The sequence below is a fragment of the Silene latifolia genome, chromosome 8 (genome assembly GCF_048544455.1).
Source record: "Silene latifolia isolate original U9 population chromosome 8, ASM4854445v1, whole genome shotgun sequence".
NCBI classification, from domain to species: Eukaryota; Viridiplantae; Streptophyta; class Magnoliopsida; order Caryophyllales; family Caryophyllaceae; genus Silene; species Silene latifolia.
Genome location: NC_133533.1, coordinates 91,202,513 through 91,224,341, shown reverse-complemented (window position 1 = coordinate 91,224,341; position 21,829 = coordinate 91,202,513). Strand labels below are relative to the sequence as shown.

The 21,829-nt window shown below is 36.7% G+C and overlaps 2 protein-coding genes across 4 annotated transcripts; one reads left to right on the top strand and one right to left on the bottom strand.

Annotated features, from left to right (window-relative positions):
- The first annotated feature begins 10,404 nt into the window (after positions 1-10,404).
- On the top strand, positions 10,405-12,420 carry LOC141594465 (putative F-box/FBD/LRR-repeat protein At3g59240). Of its 3 annotated transcripts, XM_074414482.1 has the most exons (3): positions 10,405-10,481; positions 10,937-12,034; positions 12,333-12,420. In XM_074414482.1, the coding sequence occupies exons 2-3, from the start codon at positions 11,081-11,083 to the stop codon at positions 12,381-12,383; spliced, it is 1,005 nt and encodes a 334-aa protein (XP_074270583.1). In that variant the 5' UTR covers positions 10,405-10,481; positions 10,937-11,080; the 3' UTR covers positions 12,384-12,420. The 3 variants fall into 3 exon arrangements, with proteins under 3 accessions (XP_074270583.1, XP_074270582.1, XP_074270581.1); XM_074414481.1 differs by having other exon boundaries at positions 11,062-12,358; XM_074414480.1 differs by having other exon boundaries at positions 10,937-12,358.
- A 2,562-nt stretch (positions 12,421-14,982) lies between these two features.
- LOC141595509 (uncharacterized) lies at positions 14,983-17,962 on the bottom strand. Its single transcript, XM_074415476.1, has 2 exons — positions 16,323-17,962; positions 14,983-15,604 (listed from the first exon to the last, which is right to left on the bottom strand). Exons 1-2 carry the CDS (start codon positions 17,960-17,962, stop codon positions 14,983-14,985), a joined length of 2,262 nt encoding a protein of 753 aa, XP_074271577.1.
- Positions 17,963-21,829: the final 3,867 nt, after the last annotated feature.

The following is a 21,829-nucleotide window of genomic DNA, read 5'->3' as shown; positions in this document are numbered from 1 at the left end:
TATTTATAAATTTGTAGATGTCAGTAGCTTTATAATCCAAATTATTAGATTTTTTATTTACTATGTAAGACCTTTTATCTACTATATTTATGGTTAAGGAGGAGTTAGATGAACAAATTGAATGATTTAAATGATGAGACTAAATTCTTAATTTATTTTTATAATTTAAATCATGATCTTATGGTTTCCACACAAAAAAATATTACTAAACCTTATAATGAATTTTAATAAATTTATTAAAGTAGCCTTAATACTAACAATATAAAATAATAGAATTTTATTATGATAATCCTACGTGGCAAAAAATTAAATGTATTAAGTTGCCTTTTAACTATATAGTATAGATTATATAGATTTTTATAGATGTGGCATTCATAATGCACGCGTGGCTTTTTCTTCGCCTATGTGGCTTTGTCTACGTGGCCTTTTAAGGTTACCCTTTTAATATAGTTTTATAGATGTTGTACTTCGTATTACTAATCTTATTACATTCATAGCATAACTGGTGTCACTGTGCCAAAAACTTATACAATTGGATTAATATGGATATGTCGGTCCATCTTAAATGAGAATTTATGAAACTTATAGAAGTGTGATGTACTCCGTAAAATATGTAAAGCTTAAAGGGGTGGCATTTCACGTAAAAATCAATAAGTATATTATCACTGCTACCATGGTGGCGGATGTGGTTGGGAGAGAGGAAGGTCGGGGTTAAAGGTGGTTGTTGGTAGGAGTGAGGGTTGGGGTTAGGATATTGATAGTGGGAGATGGAGTATAAGCAAATGTCAATTATAATTATTGTTAGGTATTACGTAGTAAATAAAAACAATGTATGGAAAAGCACACAAGATTTTAGTATAAGAATTTTCCCACACCCTTATTTTATTAATTAATAAGGCCACTTACAAAGAACTCTTTGTTACATTACAACTTTGAGAACTCTCAAATTTGACTAGGTAGAGGCTCTCTCTCACAATTTTTGGGTACAATTATGAGCAATCTAACAACCCCTATTTATAGGGTAGTACAAATAACTTTTTGCCAAGAAAATAGTCTACCTTCCTGATTCTATTAGGAAACAAACAAACTTTCTAATATCCTATCTCTACTTAAGGGTACCACGGAAGTTCTAAAAAGTGAAAGGGTACCATATAGAAAACGAAAAAAGTAAAGGGTACTATGTAGAAAAACACAAAAATCAAACAAATGAATGAGACAAAGAGAATAATTAATTGCCGGTTGAAAAACCGATTAAACATAATTATTGAAAAACCCCACTTAAAAATTGCAAGTTAATAAGTTTAACGAAATTTGTTTTAAACATAATTATTGAAAAACCCCACTTAAAAATTGCAAGTTAATAAGTTTAACGAAATTTGTTTTCGCAGTACGATTTTTACTCATTACAGTACTTTTTGGACCAAAATTTTCATTTCTCTACCCTTGACTAAACAAACATCAAATCAAATTTTCTATACATTCTCTCTATTGTTGAAACATTACTCCCTTCTTGAATCTCCTTAAAATTCTTCAACTATGAATAATCATTTGATTGACGAGCATGTATTTAATTCGTTAATTTTATATTAAAAATTAATAAAATCTTTCTTATAATTTTTTTCCGTTTTAAATTAAGGTTTATATCTAAATTAATTAAGGCCTAATTATTATGCTATGGTCAGGGGCGAAGCTAGTAGGTAGCAAGGGGTAGCCGCCAGTACCCGTGGAAAAAAAACAATAAATAAGTCGCATTATTGCAACCCCAAATATGATCAGTGAAAGAATAAATATATTAAAGCGCATAAGAAAAGCAACAAAGTAGATTCGGTGGTAAGAATAGTGGTGTTCCACTTAGCATGTCTCTTTAATTAATTTATTATATTTTGTTATTTCAAATTGTCAATATTCATTATTTTAGGGTACTAAGAACTTATTTTTTATCCTAAAATGGTTAATTTTCTTTTAGTGACGAAGTATAAAGTACGAATCAAAATAATGTCGAAAAATAAAAGTAAAGAAAGATAAATTATTGAATTCTTAGAAGATGTTTACGCCATTACATAAAAAATGTTAAATTCATTGTAAGTTACAAGTAAAAAATCAAAATTATTTTTGTAAAATTAAAAATGATAAATTGAAGTATCTTATTGCGTCCATTTAACGTAAATTGTGAATTTATAATTTTAATTTTTATAACATAGTATAGAGTGCGTTTTTTCGGTTTCCAAAATAGTACAGTCTTAAGATATTCGCTACCCAAAAAAAAAAGATCTGGCTTCGCCTCTGGCTATGGTGGGATTCATTGGTGGCCGTTTATGGCCAGGCGTTGCTGGTCTGACCGTGGCAGCTGGCGAGGTAACAGTGATCGCCGCACTCGTCGGAACGGTGTTACACAAATTGTTATCGCAGTACTAACATTACACCAAAATTTCCTAGATTACGTACTACGTTTAATAAAAAAATAAAAAAATCAACGTGCAGTACACAGGAACCAACAACACCAACCAAACCCACGCACCACACAGCAACCCACCTGCCGCCTCTGCAACCCCACCACCGTGCGCCTCCAGTCTGATCGGCCAGTGAAGTTTACCCGTGCCGGCGACCACTGCAACCACCCTATCCCACCCGGTTTTCCAACCCCACGCAACCACCCTATCCCGCTTATGATTCACCACCGACGACCTACTGCGCCGACGAACCCCTCCCCAAACGACGACAACTTTAGCTAGAAATAGGGTGATGTAAAATTAGATAAGAAGGGATATGTAAAATTAGAGAGAATAGATTAGAGATAAATTAGAGAAAAATGAGAGTAAGATAAGAGATTAAGAGGGTATAATTATTAACAATGTACTATAACGAATAAACCGTAGATTGCGAAAATCACCGCCCTAAGTTTAATGGAGATAGTAAATATGAGGATCTAGTTCTGGGTTTTAAATTGCAACTTAGTATTGCTAGTAATAAGTTTAGGGTGCTGATTTTTGTTAAAATTCAATTACTACTCTCCTCTCCGTCCATGACTTGCTAGATATTCATGCTAGTCAATATTAATGGCTTGCCTATCACTAATAGGCTCATGGAAAATAAGTGGTAAAACATTTTGTCTAGCTTTTCTAGTTTTGCAGGCTACCTAGCTTTAGATGGCAAGTTAGTCATATGCAGCATAGTGTTTGTATGTGGGAAAGCCATTATTTCAATAGTGTATTGTGTAGTATAAATAGGATAGCTTTGTGATGTGCAATGTACTCATAACACACAAAAACAAAACAAACAATAAGAGAGTTTGTGAGAGTTTGCGAGTCGTAGAAATATTAGTGAGTTAAGAGTGTGAGTGTTTATTTGTAATTGGTATATTTCCAATTTATTTGAGTGATAATAAAATTATTGTAAGAGTGCAATTAGTATTATTATCGTCTTACTCTTATCACATAATATTTTTCATTACGCTTCCGTATAAAATACACTCTGATTCGCTACATTTGGCATCAGAGCCAGTAAGGCGGAGTGTTATTCATCTTGTCCAAATATTGATCCGGGATCAATATTATCTTAGTGTGCACAGTCCGGGACTGTGAAGCAAATTGGTCGGGGATCAAGCTTACTTGATTGAGTCGGGCGTCATCAAGTCACCATGGGAGATATCAACTTTTCAACTAGTGGTATTGAGAAGTTAAACAGTGGAAATTACAGTACGTGGAGCACACGTATGCAATTCTATCTGTTGGGACAAGATCTTTGGAGCATTGTTGGCGGTGGTGAAACCGCCAAACCAGCTAGAGGAGAAGAGCTGAAGAAGTGGAAGGTCAAAGCCGGAAAGGCTATGTACGTGTTAACGGCAACCGTCGGGGACGATATGTTGTATCGCATCAAAGATGTAGAAACACCAAAAGAGGCATGGGACACTTTAAAAGAGTTGTTCTCAAAGAAGAATGATTCTCAACTCCAGTTGCTCGAGAATGAGCTAATGTCGGTTCGACAAAATACCATGTCGGTAAACGAATGGTTTACCAAAGTCAAAACTCTGTGTGAGCAAATCACAAAGTTGGATCCTGAAAATCCAATCACGGATACCAGGATGCGAAGAATTATTATCTTCGGTTTAAGGCCGGGATTCAGTACTCTTGTCGCAGCAATTCGAGGTTGGGCTACACAACCAACTCTTATTGAGTTTGAAAATATGTTAGCCAACCAAGAAGCTCTAGATAAGCAAATGTCTGGAGCATCCATCAAGGAAGAAGAAAAGGCTCTCTTTGGTAATAAAAAGTCATACCAAGGAGGTGACAAGAGAAATTCTGGGTCGAGTTCTCAAGGCGGATCAAATAGAAAGCCAGGAGGATTCAGAAAAAGCCAAGGAAGAGGAGGCTTCCAACGAAGGGGAGCGCGTCAAGATCGACAACTAGACCAGCAAAGAGGTCAGGTGCGACAAGATGTTGTTTGCTACAAGTGTAGTAAAAAGGGACATTATGCTCGAGATTGTTGGTCAAAATCGGCAGAAGGAAATGTCGCAACATCAAACGAGCACAAAAATAATGAAGTTGAATGGGATGTTCAAGCTTCATATTCAGTTGAACAAGAAGGTTCAAGCAAGAAGTCGACAGTGCATGAATCAATGGCATTAGTCGCGGAAAGTGACAACTTAATCAATTATAAAGATGATTGGATAATTGATTCAGGTTGTTCGAATCACATGACGGGAGACAAAGAGAAGTTTCTAAGCATGTCAGAGTACAAGCGTGGACGAGTTGTTGTGACTGCAAATAACTCGGAGTTGCCAGTCACTCATATTGGCAAGGCCATGGTTATCCCAAGATATAGTAACAAGCAAGTTCATCTTGATAATGTCTATCATGTATCAGGTATGACGAAAAATCTAATATCGGTGTCACAACTAGCAGCTTCGGGAAACCATGTGGTTTTTGGGCCTAATGATGTGAAAGTGTATCCAAGTTTGGAGGGAAATTCATCTCCTATAATGGAAGGGCGACGTTTGGAATCTGTCTACGTAATGTCCGCTCAAACGGCATATGTAGACAAAGCTAGAAAAAATGAGACGGCTGATTTGTGGCATGCACGCCTGGGGCATGTAAGCTATACCAAGCTGAAAGTCATGATGAGTAAATCAATGCTCAATGGCCTTCCTCAACTTGATGTGAAAGAAGATGTAGTTTGTGCTGGGTGTCAATTTGGCAAAGCACATCAGCTACCATATGAGGAGTCAAAGTTCAAGGCGGAGACACCTCTGGAGTTAATTCACTCTGACCTATTTGGTCCGGTGAAGCAACCATCAGTTAGTGGTTATCGTTACATGATCACTTTCATTGATGATTTCTCAAGATATGTGTGGGTTGATTTTTTAAAGGAAAAATCAGAAGCCTTTGACAAGTTCAAAACTTTCCAAGAAAAAGTGGAAAAAGAAGTTGGCAGCAAGATTCAATGTCTACGTACAGACAATGGGGGAGAGTTCACATCCACAGAATTCACACGATATCTACAAGATTGTAAGATCAAACGTCAGTTGACGTGTCCAAACACTCCACAACAGAATGGAGTGGCAGAGAGGAAGAATCGGCATCTCGCTGAGACATGCCGAAGTATGGTACATGCCAAAAATGTACCCCCACGTTACTGGGCTGAATGCATGAAGACAGCTGCACATGTGATAAATAGGCTACGACAAGCGAGACTAGAATATGTCTCTCCATTTCAGAAGTTGTGGAAGCTAAAACCTGCTGTGAGTCATTTCCGAGTTTTCGGGTGTGTATGTTATGTCTTCGTTCCAGATCATCTTCGTACCAAATTTGACAAGAAGGCAATTCGTTGTATCTTTCTTGGGTATGATGATCAAAGGAAAGGTTGGAAATGCTGTGATCCAACTACTGACAAGTATCATGTGTCAAGAAATGTGGTGTTTGATGAAGCATCATCTTGATGGTCACCACAAGCCGTGTTACTGCCAGACTCAAAGGAGATTGAGGAAAAACTCAAGGATAAGATAGATGATCAGTTAAGCGAGAGTGATGGTGAATCAGAAAGTGAAGAATCTCAACATTCACCAGCAAAAGAGAAAAGTCCTTGGATAACAGGAGTACACCATAGAACTCCTGAGGAAGTAAGACCGAGTCAATGTGAAGATGTCATTATCCAAGATAAGGATAGTCAGCAACAAGTGAGGAGAACTAGCCGGCCACACAAGCCAAATCCTAAATATGCAAATGCAGCAATGGTGGAGAACACCGTGAAAGAGCCAAGTAGTTACGATGAGGCCGCTCGTAGCAAGGACTGAATGAAGGCTATGGAAGAGGAAATCCAAGCACTTCATCAAAATGAAACTTGGGAGTTAGTGCCAAAGCCAAGTGATGTTAAACCCATTTCATGTAAGTGGGTGTATAAAGTGAAGACCAAGCCAGATGGTTCTATTGAAAGGTACAAGGCACGACTAGTAGCTCGAGGATTCTCTCAGCAATATGGGCTAGATTATGATGAAACATTTAGTCCGGTTGCAAAGATTACGACTGTACGTGTTTTACTAGCACTTGGAGCTAGTAACTCATGGAAGTTGTGGCAGATGGACATGAAGAACGCATTTCTTCATGGCGAGCTAGATAGAGACATATACATGGATCAACCAAAAGGGTTTGAGAGTTCTGATCAACATTATGTATGTAAGTTGAAGAAAGCCCTTTATGGATTGAAGCAGGCGCCACGAGCATGGTATGGTAAGATAGCTGAATTCTTATTGCAAAGTGGTTATTCAGTTGCTCCTGCAGATTCGAGCTTGTTTGTGAAAGCTCGAGATGAAAAGTTATCAGTGGTCCTTGTTTATGTGGATGATCTTATCATCACTGGACGAGATGATGATAGAGAGATTCATCAAATAAGATCAAATCTCTCAATAAGGTTTCATATGAAAGAGCTTGGAGAGCTAAATCATTTTCTTGGTCTAGAGGTAGACAGAACCAAAGGTGGGATATTTCTTTGTCAACAGAAATACGCCCAGGATATTTTGGAGAAGTACGGGATGCTCGATTGCAAACCAGTGTCGACTCCAACCGAGATTAATGTTAGACTGTGTTCAACAGAGGGAAAAGATTTAGAGGATGTGACGATGTATAGACAACTCATGGGAAGTCTTATATATCTCACATTGACTCGACCTGATGTCGCTTACGCGGTAAGCGTGGTTAGTCGTTTCATGCAAAATCCAAAGAAGTCTCATTTGGAAGCAATACGGCGTATATTAAGGTATATTAAAGGAACAATTGACTATGGAATATTGTACCCAAGTGGTGAATTATCTGAAATTCACGGGTACTGTGATGCTGATTATGCCGGTGATTATGACACACGTCGATCAACTACCGGGTATATGTTTAGTCTTGGTTCCGGTGCTATTTCGTGGTGTAGTAAGAGGCAACCTACTGTATCATTGTCGAGTACAGAGGCAGAATATAGAGCAGCAGCGATGGCAGCACAAGAGTGTGTATGGCTAACACAACTCTTGAAGGATCTATATCAACCAGTTGATTCAGGAGTGAAGGTTTATTGTGACAACATGTCAGCAATGAGATTAGCAGAAAATCCAGTTTTTCATGCTAGGACAAAACATGTTGAAGTACATTATCATTTTGTACGAGAAAAGGTCCTAAGAGGTGAGATTAATCTTGAATATGTTAAGACCGATGATCAAGTAGCGGATATCTTTACCAAAGGGTTGAGTGGACCAAAGTTCGAGAAGTTTCGAGAACAACTGGGTATGATTCCTCGACTAACTCTAGGTGAGAGTAGTCATTGAGGGGGACTGTTAAAATTCAATTACTAGTCTCCTCTCCGTCCATGACTTGCTAGATATTCATGCTAGTCAATATTAATGGCTTTCCTATCACTAATATGCTCATGGAAAATAAGTGGTAAAACATTTTGTCTAGCTTTTCTAGTTTTGCAGGCTACCTAGCTTTAGATGGCAAGTTAGTCATATGCAGCATAGTGTTTGTATGTGGGAAAGCCATTATTTCAATAGTGTATTGTGTAGTATAAATAGGATAGCTTTGTGATGTGCAATGTACTCAGAACACACAAAAACAAAACAAACAATAAGAGAGTTTGTGAGAGTTTGTGAGTCGTAGAAATATTAGTGAGTTAAGAGTGTGCGTGTTTATTTGTAATTGGTATATTTCCAATTTATTTGAGTGATAATAAAATTATTGTAAGAGTGCAATTATTATTATTATCGTCTTACTCTTATCACATAATATTTTTCATTACGCTTCCGTATAAAATACACTCTGATTCGCTACAATTTTCGCAGTATACATTTTGCTTATCGCAGTACACTGTTGACAATTATACCCATTTCATTTCCCTTTTCATTTCCTCTCTCTAATATCTATCTAATCTATTCTCCCTAATTTCACTCACCAATTACCCATATCCTCTAATTTCATGTACTACATTGATAAATTATTTTGATAAACACGTGTCATTATGTATTTCATTGATAAATTCTTTTGACAAACACGTGTCATTATATATTTCAATCACCCGTTATCCTCTAATTTCATGTACTACATTACTAAATTATTTTTACAATATTACAAATAAATTTTACGAATAAATATACTATGTACTACTTTAAAAAAAAAAAGTGAAAAAAAAATCCTAATACAAACAATTGACTGCACCTTTCTCTTAATACCACCATTATGAAGTACGAACAATGCGTTGATGACCAAATTTGACTGGATTGTTGATGATAAAGGGAGAACTAATGAACCATTGATTACATCATGCCAAGTTTAAAATTAGTAGTTTCCCAATTGTATACGGCTTTCAGAGGTCATGCCAATATTATCGTCGGCGACATTTCCATTGAATCGATTTAATTAGCATTTAGCAACAATGAATACATGAATTAAATACGTGTTCTATGCTCAGATCTTCATAATTGAGTAATTTTGTGTACTCTTGAAGGAGGTAAAGAGTTTTTGTTAATAATTGAGAGAAGGTAGAGTTAATTAGGTTTTGGTGTTTTTTTGGTGAAGGGTAAACAAATGGAAAGTTCGGTACAAAAAGTACTGTAATGAGTAAAAAATGTACTGCGAAAATAAATTACGTAAGTTTAATGGATATTAAACACGTTCACTTTGTTGCGGTTATTTGTTGTTCTATTTTATTTCGTGAGTCTTAGTTAATTGTTGTTTTTCTATTTTAGGAATGAACTTGATGAAAGATTTGATCATTTAGACTCAATTTTATCCACCTGTCATTTAATTATTAACTTTCTCTTCTTTTATTGGTCTTTGTACCAAAACTAAAGGACAATAATTGACCGCAATGAGGGAGTACTCAAGAAGGGCACTATCTTTCTTAAACTTAAGATGGTCAAATATTATGAGATGAATAAGACAAAAACAAAATACATTGGAGAAGGTAAAAGATTTATCCTATATACACATATAAGATGATATTTAGACTAGCCTGATTATTATCAACAGTGTATTACAACGAGTAAACCGTAGACTGGGTTTTAAATTGCAACTTAGTATTGTTAGTAATAAGTTTAATGGATATTAAACATTGTTGCGGTTATTTGTTGTTCTATTTTATTTCGTGGGTCTTAGTTAATTGTTGTTTTTCTATTTTAGAAATGAACTTGATGAAAGGTTTGATCATTTACACTCAATTTGTTCCACCTGTCATTTAATTATTAACTTTCTCTTCTTTCATTGGTCTTTGTACCAAAACTAAAGAATAATAATTGACCGCGATGAGGGAGTACTCAAGAAGGGCACTATCCTTCTTAAGCTTAAGATGGTCAAATATACTTATATGAGATGAATAAGACAAAAGCAAAATACATTGAAGAAAGTAAAAGATTTATCCTATATACACATATAGGATGATATTTAACCGTCTTAAACTTAGAAGGAATAGTGCTCTCTCAAGCTAGACTAGCCCGATTATTAGACTATGTACATCAATAACATTCATAATTTGAGTGTTATGAATAAAGAATTAATATTTTGACTTTTTATCACTCCTCCAACTCATAACATTCATTCTCACTTTTTTTTTACTCCATTCATAACATTCTTGTGACACTCTCATTTCATTATTTTTTATATTTTATCATGCCACTTGTCCATCCTTTATTGACATATTTCTTGTAACACTCTTACACAAATGTCATACTTTAGTGTTGCAGGGTAACACAATGTTGTGATTTTTTATTTCCAAGCATTTGTTAATTATTACTTTATGGTGATTTTTGTTTGTCTTTTAGTACCAAATGTTACTGATGAACATAGTCTTAGAGTCTAATTTCATGGAAACAAGAGAATCTGCCACGAAATATGGTCAGGTTGACAAGAAGAACCTTGCAAGTTGTACCTTCACCTTTTTAAGTAGAAAAATCATCTTCATTAATTCCAACCTAAAACATCCTCCAACTTCAGTGTTCTACTTATTACTTAATCAAGGTAATTTCAATTTTATCTCATTTATATTATTTGTCTCTTAATTTTCTTTTCAGGGTTTACTATTATTGTCTAATTTGTTCTTATTATAAGATGTTGATCAATCTTGCTGAAAACCCAATTAATTTCAAATATTGATCACAAATGTTAGGTCAACAACTTGCATGCAATTGATGATCACAAATTCAATAACTTGTTATATTGGTGATTGAGATTGTTCAGTATTTGATTGTGGATTAATGATTTCCATTGTTTAATTACTGTACTTGCATGAGATTTTTCTTGTGATTTCAGTCATCAAATTATTTAATTATTCATCATACAGTAAATGCTGAAATTAGTGTATTATGTTTGATTTAATGTTTTGCATGTCCGAGTTAGAATATGAAAGGGGTCGAAATCCTCTGTCCCATTTTGCGTGTTTCACTCGTTTCTCATTTTGACACATCACTTCTTAGGTCAGTAAAATGGTGGTAACTCTCGTCTCCGCCGGAAAGGAATGAGTATGGGTATGCTCGGTGGTTATACCTTACAAGCGTGGTTATACGATATTTCAGCCTTATAATCTTGCATTACATTACAGGTAGAGTCCTCTAACGACAATGAGACCACCTATGAAGCTTAGTAAACATGTAGAAGACCCGATGAGTGAGGATTGTTGTTTGGATAGGATCAGCAGTTTACCTGATGAACTACTTGGTCACCTGCTTTCCTTTTTGCCAACACGGTGTGCCGTGAGAACAAGTACTTTATCAACCAGATGGCGGTATCTTTTTACTTTAACGTCTAGTCTTTCTTTTGATGATGCATCGTGTTTTAGTCTTCCGGGAAGATATGAGGTTATAGAAGCAACTCGAAAGTTTAAGCTGTTTGTTGATAAAGTTTTGGAATTGCACCAAATCTCACCCATTAAGAAATTTAATTTACTCTGTAAATGCACCTATGATAATTCCGATTTGAACCGCTGGGTTAGTGTTGCGGTACGAAAGGGTGTTCAAGAGCTTCATTATAGCCTTTCTAAGCAAAGTTATTGTTTTCACGATGGCTTCATGTGTGAAACACTAGTAAGTCTGAAGATATCATGTTTTCACAATACATTCCAAACTCCTCTATCAGTCTCGTTGCCGAATCTTAAAGTTCTTAATCTGGATAGGATCACATTCATGGACTTTGATTCTATGGAAAGATTATTTTCTAGTTGTGAATTGCTTGAAGAATTGACTCTCGAGTATTGCGAATGTGACGCTCATGGTCATGCAATCTATCGTACTCGAATAATCAAAGTTTTAACAGTACATTGGTGCTGGTTTCTACGCGGTACATTTGAGATTGATGCCCCTAATCTGGCATATTTAACTCTCAATTCAAATATCGGTGTTAAAATTGTTCCGTCGTGGAAATATTCGTGCTCTTTGATCCAAGCAGAACTAAGCTTTAAGTGCAATACATATGATTATTATGATGCTAGTGATGATTCGGTCGAGTATGACCGTGAACTTCTAAAAGCCGCTGCCTATAAAGCCACAAAATTATATTTTGAAATGGACTCACAAAAGGTATGTGTTATTTATATCTATGATTTATATTGGCCACATATTACAAGTTTACAACATAATCCCACTTCGGATCTCACTAGTGGCGAGGTAGGGGGTCGGATTTATGAAGCCTAACACTTTGTTAGCTTGCAGCACATAGAGGTTGACTGGTTTAGTATTGATGACCCGTACATTATTTTGCATAGCGAGTCTATTAGAATCCATCTGGAGTCACAGAACATAGCGAGTCTTCAGGTTCATTGAAAATGGAAACATATTTTTAACGCTCATACTATTAAAATAAAATGTTATGTTGCAGACTCTTTACACGCTGGGTGACGAGGAGCATATTGAATTATGTGACTGTTAGCATAGGTGAACAATTGAGCTTCAAGATTGAAGATGAAGATGTAAAGAGATGATGAAGATAAGAAGAGTTAGAGATGAAGATATGATACTCTTGCATAGCCTCAACCCACCTGGGATCAACCTGGGCTTGTTTGTAAGTGTAGGGTTCATACTCTTGCATAGCTGTAAACAAAGACCCCACATACTCTGAATGATAGTCTTCAAGAGCTGTTATAACTTCTTACTGAAAAGCAGTAGCCTGAACTGTCCCAGCAGTTGATGAATGTTCAGGTAATTTACACTGATACTCTTGCAACCAAGTGGAGACTTGTCTTGGTCTAGTAGACCTCCGTAAGTTAACCTCAACCCCAGACTGTTGTTCATTTTGTCCTTGTTCTGAACTTGTTGCAGTATTGTGAATAACTTCAGTGGATTGTTCTAAAGAAATCTCCTCTGTGGTAGGTATTGTTGTACCAGTTGCAGTAACAGGAACAGGAACAGGAATAGATGATGTAGCGGGATTAACCAGATCACTACTCACTAGTAGTGATCTGTAAGTCTTCATAATGTGTGTCTTTATGAAATGGGAAGATATGTTCCTTAAAAAGAACATCTCTGCTTATAAAAACTTTGTGCAGTTTTAAGTCATATAACTTGTAGCCTTTTTTATTATTAGGATATCCTATAAAAATGCACTCCCTAGCCCTACTCCCAAATTTATCAGTAAAGGTAGGTGGCATTGTGGCATAACAAAGACATTCAAAAACTTTCAAGTTTGCATATGTAGGTTCAGAACCAAAAAGCAATTCAAATGGAGTTTTACTTTGGACAACAGGTGTAGGCATCAAATTAATTAAGTATGTAGCTGTGATCGGTCCGTTTCGTATTCACAAATAAATAGATGTGGTCGTTGGTCACGGTCGAATCAAAACACAATTTATAGCTTAACAAGCAACTCTACAATTAGTAAAGAGGCAAGTAAAGGTCGGATCCCAAGGGACGGGAGTTGAAATGAGATTTCTATTGTAACTAGCGGTGTCTAAGGGGTGTCACAAATTGGGTTGATGTAGAAGATTACTAAACTAGAATAACAATGAAAATAAACAAGCAAGATGAATAAAAGGGGTGTAAACAATTGATTAAAGGCACTAGGGTGTCATGAGATCATAAGGGAATCATGGGATATGATCATACAAACATGTTCTCAAATTATAAGCAAGCAATTACTGTTGTGATGGATTGAGTTGGGTTATATCTTACAATCCTAGGAAAGTTTGGGTCCCGGAGCCGAATCGATTAGATTGTACAACACCTACAAGTCGACTTAATCTTCCCTACTCAACAACATGCATGGTCTAATGAGATTCGAGTTGGGTTATGTCTTACAAGTCTCATTGAAAAGATAGGAGATGATGGTAAATGCAAGGATTCATAGGCTTAGCATTTCATCAAATATAACATGTGCATGAGTTGAGATCAAAACAAGCAAGCAAATAAAACATGAAAGCATATTAATTTAAGCATGAATCATTCCCCATGTTGGTTTCCCCTAATCACCCATTAACCCTAGCTAAGAGACTACTCACTCATTATCATGTTGATCATGCTAGCAAGGTTGTCAATCATACCAACAAAATGAAACATGATGAATAAATGAAAGTAATTAACGATAATTAAAAAGGGATTAAGAGATTATACCTACTAATGATTCCAATAATAAAGCAAAGATAATAGAAGTACTTGATGATTGATTGAGAGGTTGTCAATCTCCCAATAATAACCCAAATAGTCTTCAATTACCCAAAATAAAGGATGAACAAAAGAGAGATTAAAGAACTAAAACTTGGATTAAAACTTGATTAATACTTGATTACAATATTGAAGAGAGATTTGATTGATATTAACTACTCTAATTATTGATAAGAAGAACATGCTCCTCTAATTAGCCTAATGGGGTATTTATAGTGAAAATTAGGGAGGATACATTAGGGTTAACTAAGGGCTAAACTAGTAATTACACTTTTTAAGTGGAGCAAGGAGACTCCGGTATTTTCTGAGAGAAGGGCTTCTCTTTTCGTAGCTTGGAGAAGAGGAAACCGTGCTGTGAAGAAATCCGGGCGGAATAAGGTCGGGACGGACGGATTTGGGCGGTGGAATCCGAGCGGATTCTGGGGAATCCGGACGGATTGTTGAGGGGGAATCCGAGCGGATTCAGGCACGGGACGCTCGGATTGTGCAGGGGCTGGACGGACGGATTGCTGGCAATCCGCTCGGATTGTCAGTCAGCATAGTAACTTCTTCTTTTCTTCCCTTTTCTTCATAAATTCCTTGGGGATTTCCTTGGGGACTCAAGGATCTTTCCTCAACTTTGCTCTTCTACTATGATATGTACAAAGGCCTTCTAATCTTGTCTCTCCTTGATGCTTGGTCATTAAATTCGATCAATTTAGTCTCGTTTTGCCATGAAAATGCAAGATTCTTACTCCTTTCCTACCAAGGGATCAAAATCTCAAAGAATATGCAAAACAAAGAACTAAAGATAAGAAATGACCCAAATAAGCACTAAAAAGCATGGAAACAAGGCTAATTCGGGGGCTAAATATGCGCCAATTATGGTCACATCAAGCTGTCAACAAACAATCCCCCCAGAATTTGATAGGCAAGTTAGCGTGAAATTTTAAAGCTCTAGCAGTCTCTAGCAAATGTCTATGCTTTCGTTCTACCCTACCATTTTGTTGTGGGGTGCCAACTATACTAGTTTGGTGAACAATTCCCTTAGATTTAAACAATGTACCACAATGTTCTTGCAAAAAATCTGTACCATTATCAGATCTTATTGCTTTAATAACACCTTGAAACTGAGTATGAACATAAGCAAAGAAATCCCTTATGAGACCATATACTTGATCCTTAGATTGAAAAAGAATAGTCCAAGTATTCCTAGAATAATCATCTAGGATAGTAAGAAAATATTTTGCCCCAGTTAATGAAGGTGTCCTATAAGGACCCCAAACATCCATATGCAACAAATGAAAACAGGCAGATGCTCTACTAGTACTAATTGGGAAAGGCAGTCTATGATGCTTAGCCATAACACAAGATTTGCAATGAAAAGAGTCCCTTTTTATTATATTACTGAATTCAGGTACAAATTTCAGTTTCTCAGTAGACATGTGACCTAATCTGGCATGAACCATATCAAGTACAGGAAGAGTTACATTGCCAACATGAGAAATCTTATTACTGAGCATAGAATCAAGTTTAGAAATTACAGCATTTGTGATAGTTCTAAGGGTTTTTTGTCAAACACAACCTTTAAAAAACTTTTTTTTCCAAATACGACCTTTAAAAAAAAAGTTTGTGAAACACAACCTTTAATAATTTTTTTTTTTGTTAAACACGACATTTTGGCTAGAGTTTGAACGCTTGCAATGGGGTGACTTTGAGTCGATGTTTGAGATAGCAAACGGGGTCGGTTTGAGGTGTTTTTAGACTCGTTGAAAAGGTGGGAGTACAAGTTTTCCCGGCATTATCAATACGGCGGTGATAGGTGGGCTTATGCGGGATTTATTAGTGTGTAAAGTAAGGTTGGTCAAGGAGTGAATTGGTGTTTTTCTGATTTGTTTCTCTCTCCAATTCACTCCTTGACCAACCTTACTTTACATACCAATAGAACCCACATAAACCCACCTATCACCGCCGTATTGGTAACCATTGGAAAGCTTGTACTTCCACCTTTCCAAAGAGTCTAAGAACACCTAAAATGGAACTCGTTTGCTACCTCAAATATCGACTTAAAGTCACCCTATTGCAAGTGGTTAAACTCTGGCCAAAATGTCGTGTTTTACAAAAAAAAAAATTATTAAAGGTTGTGTTTTACAAACTTTTTTTTAAAGGGGGTCTTTCGAAAAAAAAGTTTTTTAAAGGTTGTGTTTGACAAAAAACCCTAGTTCTAACTAACAAAACCCTAGAACATGGCTTGTGCTGTTTATTTAATCGATATAAATCCCCAACTCTCTTCCCTTTAGCAACAACCATATCATTTGAAAGGTCCTGAAAAGCACAATCAGTAGAAGTAAACACCACAGACAGTTTATTATGGTCAAGCAATTTACTAACTGACAGTAAATTTTGCTGAAAATCAGGAATAAAAAATACATTTTGCAAGGTAATCTTATCAGTTAGAACTACAGTACCCATTTTGTAAACTAACTTAATGCTGCCATCAGGCAAACCTACTCTAACAGGTCTTTGGAAAGTATGCACATTAGACAATAATGAGAAATCATATGTCATATGATCCGAGACATCTGTATCAACTATCCAATCATGCATAAAATCAGACCTATGTGCAGTAAAAACATAAGAGTTAGAAGAAATCAGACCTGCAAAATTAATGGAGGATAAAGTGGGTTGCTGATCAGATATCCTTTTAAGGACCTGATCAACAACAGAAGTAATTATCCCATCCAGAGCTGCAGAACTGAACCCAGTCATAGCATCAGAACCAGTAGCAGCAACATTAAAACCTTGATGTTCTGTATCTTCCAAAGAGGAACTTTCCAAAGGTGAATCAGGAATGACATCTGCTGAATTAACTCCCTTTCGTGGAGGATGAGATTTATGAGAAGCAACTTTCTCTTTACCCTTTGCTTTATCTGAAGGGAAGCCCCTAATCAAGAAACAATTAGCAGGATTGTGCCCTGTCTTCTTGCAGTGTGGACATTTGTTAAGACCAAAACAAGTCTCCCTTGTATGCCCAAACCTATTGCAATTATCAGAGTGCTTGTCACTGACAGGTCCAGGTGCAACATTCTGTGTATTCTGAAAACCTTTGCTTTGACCAGACTGCCTGAAACCAACATAAGCACTTGATTCTGCTAAATTAGAGACAGTCTCAGTAATCTGCTTTTGCCGCTCCACCTTTTGTAACAAAGCTAAGATCTTATTAATAGAGGGCAAAGGCTCTAAGGAAAGAATCTGAGTGCGAACTCCATCATAGCTGCTGTTCAAGTTCATAAGAAATTGAATAATCTTGGCATTGTTGTCCCTGTCAATCATCTTTTTGACCAAGGCACACGTACACAGACTGATTTTACCACAAGAACATGATGGTAAAGGATCAATTGAATCAAGAGTTTCCCATAAGTTCTTCATTTTACTGTAGTACTCAACAAGAGAAAGATTAGCCTGTGCAATGTCCCCCAAATCCTTGGTTAATTGGTAAACCTCCAAAGCATTTGACTGACCAAATCTTTCAACCAGTTCACCCCATAATTCTTTTGAGGAACTGACATACTTAAAATTCTCCCGAATTTTATGATCCAAGGAATTTGAAATCCATCTCATAATCATAAAATCGCACCTCTTCCATTGTTTATGACGCTTATCAGTTGAAGGGGGCATGGGACAACTACCATCTAACAAACCATCTTTATTTTTTGCAGCTAAGGACATAAGAACCTCACGTTTCCAACCCATAAAATCATGGCCCTCAAAGAGAAAAGAAGAAAGGGTGGCGTTTGGTTGATCAGAAGATGACAAATACAGTGGGTCATCATAATAGTCGAAATTTACTTTAGTTGAAGATATATCAGGCATGATTGAAAATAGATGTGAAAATAACTAGGACTGTATAAAGAAAGAAGGAAAGAACTATAGAGAATGAGTGCGGAAGCGATTTGTGAAATTATACCTCTATTCCTTGATATATTCAAGCAAGAAACAGACCCAGAAAAACCAGAATCACCATACTGTATACTGATACCATATTGAATTATGTGACTGTTAGCATAGGTGAACAATTGAGCTTCAAGATTGAAGATGAAGATGTAAAGAGATGATGAAGATAAGAAGAGTTAGAGATGAAGATATGATGATGAATACGTAAGAATTGTATAAGGAACAAAGCCTATTGTAAAAGAGATTGTAATATTAATTTGAGAATTTGTTACATATGAAAAGTAGTTACAATGAATGAATCTGTTAGTATTTATAACAGACTTCTTAACTATCTAACCATAGTTAGTTAATTACTAACCATAGTTGTTAGGAGTAGTTAGTGTATTAACCGACTCCAACTAATTCTTCTAACTAACTTCTATATTCCTATATTCCCCCCTTAAGCTGGATTATGTTGTATAACTAATCCCAGCTTAGAGGACAGGAAATTTTGCTGAGCAGTGCCAAGAGGTTTCGTCATTAGATCAGCCAGCTGTAGAGTAGTCTTGACATACTTTGTACTCAGAAAACCTTGCTCTTGTTTATCACGGACAAAGTGACAGTCAATGCTAAGATGCTTTGTCCGTTCATGAAATACTGGATTCTCAGAAATATGTAATGCAGCCTTGTTATCACAATAAAGAGGGATAGGCTCTGGCACAGAAACACCCAAGTCTTGGAGTAATGAAGACAGCCATACTAGTTCAGAAGTAGTGTATGATAAACTTCTATATTCAGACTCTGCAGAGCTTTTGCTCACTGTTGCTTGTTTTTTTGTTTTCCACGAAATCAAAGACTGTCCTAGCATAATGCAATAACCACTTAAGGACTTACAGGAATAGGCACACTTGCCCCAATCAGCATCACTATAAGTTGTGAGCTTCAGGCCTGATTGTGAGCCATAAAACAAACCTGTATTAATAGTCCCTCTTAAATATCTAACTACATGCAAGGCTGCTTGCAAATGAGGCATTCTAGGTTGATTGACAAACTGGCTTAGGTGTTGAATGCTATAAGAAATGTCTGGCCTGGACATGTTCAGGTAAAGCAACCTCCCTATAAGCCTTCTATATTGCTCTGGGTTGTCCAGAATCTCTCCTTGATCAACAGACAAATTCAACCCCTGCTGCATTGGAAACTTTACTGATGCACAATTCTCCATTTTCAGATCCTTCAAAATGTCCATTATGTACTTTCTTTGGTTTATCATCAAACCAGAACTGTTCCTGGAAATCTCCAAGCCCAAAAAATATCTCATTTGCCCTAAATCTTTGATAGCAAAAGCATTGTGCAGGGCTTGTTTTACTCTCTCTATTTCTTCAACTGATGTACCAGTCAAGAGCACATCATCTACATATACTAAGATAGCAGTGAAGGACTGTGCAACAGGATCTGATTTTGTAAATAAAGAATAATCATTCCTGGACTGTACATACCCATGATGCTGCAAAAATTTGGTTAACTCCTTATTCCATTGTCTGGATGCTTGTTTAAGCCCATATAATGACCTTTTTAACTTGCAAACCATTCCTTTATCAACACAAGAACCTTCAGGTGGCTTCATATAAACTTCTTCGTCCAAAAATCCATGTAAAAATGCATTGTTGATGTCCAACTGAAATAATGGCCAATCTTTAGCAGCAGCAATAGCTAACAAAGCCCTAACTGTTGTGAATTTAGCCACTGGTGAGAATGTATGCTTGTAGTGTTTGTCCTTTACTTGATTAAAACCCTTTGCCACTAAACGTGCCTTGAACCTTTCCACTGATCCATCTGGCTTGTACTTGATTTTGTACACCCATTTGGAACCAATGGCTTTGTGTCCAGCAGGTAACTGAACAACTTCCCAAGTCTTGTTGGATTCCAATGCTGTTACTTCTTTTTGCATTGCCTCAACCCACCTGGGATCAGCCTGGGCTTGTTTGTAAGTGTAGGGTTCATACTCTTGCATAGCTGTAAACAAAGACCCCACATACTCTGAATGATAGTCTTCAAGAGCTGTTATAACTTCTGACTGAAAAGCAGTAGCCTGAACTGTCCCAGCAGTTGATGAATGTCCAGGTAATTTACACTGATACTCTTGCAACCAAGTGGACACTTGTCTTGGTCTAGTAGACCTCCGTAAGTTAACCTCAACCCCAGACTGTTGTTCATTCTGTCCTTGTTCTGAACTTGTTGGAGTCGGTTAATACACTAACTAACTTCTATATTCCTATAGAGCAAATGCCTGATTTTCCTAGTCTGTCAAGATTACAACTTGATGACTGTCCTTATGAATCATGGAAATATGTGACAAGCTTGATTGACAAATCTCCTCAACTTGAAACTGTCATCCTTGGATCGGTTAGCATCAACTCATAATAGCTTTATTAGTGTAACTAGAAAAGTTCTTGTGCTAGGCCGTCTTACACAAGAGAGTGTAAAATAGATGTTTTTTTTATCCCCTTTTTTTTCTCACTTCATGAATTTGTTATCCAGGGATTTCATTGCTGCCAATGTTCATCAGGACATTACTATCCGGATCGATGTGCCTGTAACTATCAGTCACCTTCAGACATCCCTCTAGAGGCTCTGGTCCCTTTTTCGTGTCACGCCCAAGTGATTGAAGTGTGCAACTTTTGTGGGCATAAGGGTTCCTTGTCACTTATGGGGCATCTTCTTAGAAATGCAAGTGTTCTTAAGAGGTTGGTCGTCTTTACAATATGCCATTTTAATCCGAATCCGGAGGAGGAACTGAAGATTACCAATGACTTGTTGATGCTTCCAAGGGCTTCGTTAGATTGCTGTCTAGAAATAAACAAGGTCGCTGTCCCTAGCTTTCATTGCATGTCTTATGTAGAAGTTCCTCAGTAGTGAGAAATGTGGTGCGTAAGGGAGTCCCTGATGCAATTTCCCTCATTTTGATGGATATGGAATGGAGTGAAACATAGGGCTGTATGTTTATTGAACCATTCTATCCATTTTCTTATATCTATTATGTTTATTAATGTTGAACCATGTTGTAACGGAGGCGTCCCGTTACCCAAACAGTTAATTGATAAGGCGATAAGAACAATAAATAACGAATGTAAATAAAGTTGACACAAAGATTTACGTGGTTCACCAGTAAAATAACTGGCTACGTCCACCCTGCGAGGAGATCAAATTTCACTATTGTGGAGAAAATAGTACAACAGTAGACCGGTACACACACGCTCAATGTGAGCCAAAAGTATACCCTATTCTACCAACAAATATAGTAGTCTCAAAGGAACAAAAGAGACTACCCAAATAAGACGAAGGACAAATAATCTTGAGGCCTACCAAGATCTGAACAAACTCCTCCGATCTTCAAAGACAGACGAACACCAATAATAGAGCCCGGAACAAATTGAGTTTTCTTCTTCAGAAGGAACCTCACAAATCGACCCTCTTTATTGTGCTCTCAAATCTCTCTCTTAATTAACCTAGAATAAAACTTAGGTCTTTATATATTTATTCCACCCAAGATAAAATATCTAGACTAATTAAGAAATATAGACTAATAGGAAATTATTTAATAATTTCCTAATACAAACAAATCCACGAGACCACGAGAAACAAAGTTACCAAAACCAAGAAGTAGAAGTGTTGGGCAAATTCTAATTAAACTAGAAGAGACAAAGTGGGACCCATACCCACAAACTCTCCTAAAAACAAAACCACGCACTAAAGTCAATCTTCTTGTTACAGTAATTCGTGCGACCCGTGTTACGGCTGGCTGCAACT

What these genes read in the sequence shown, in the direction of transcription:
- LOC141594465 (XM_074414481.1), top strand. Translation starts at nt 11,081, where the DNA reads ATGAGACCACCTATGAAGCTTAGTAAACATGTAGAAGACCCGATGAGT.
- LOC141595509 (XM_074415476.1), bottom strand. Translation starts at nt 17,962, where the DNA reads ATGCCTGATATATCTTCAACTAAAGTAAATTTCGACTATTATGATGAC. An exon ending in AAGCCATGTTCTAGGGTTTT is followed by an intron (nt 15,605 to 16,322) that starts GTTAGTTAGAAC and finishes TTCTATGCTCAG; the next exon opens with TAATAAGATTTCTCATGTTG.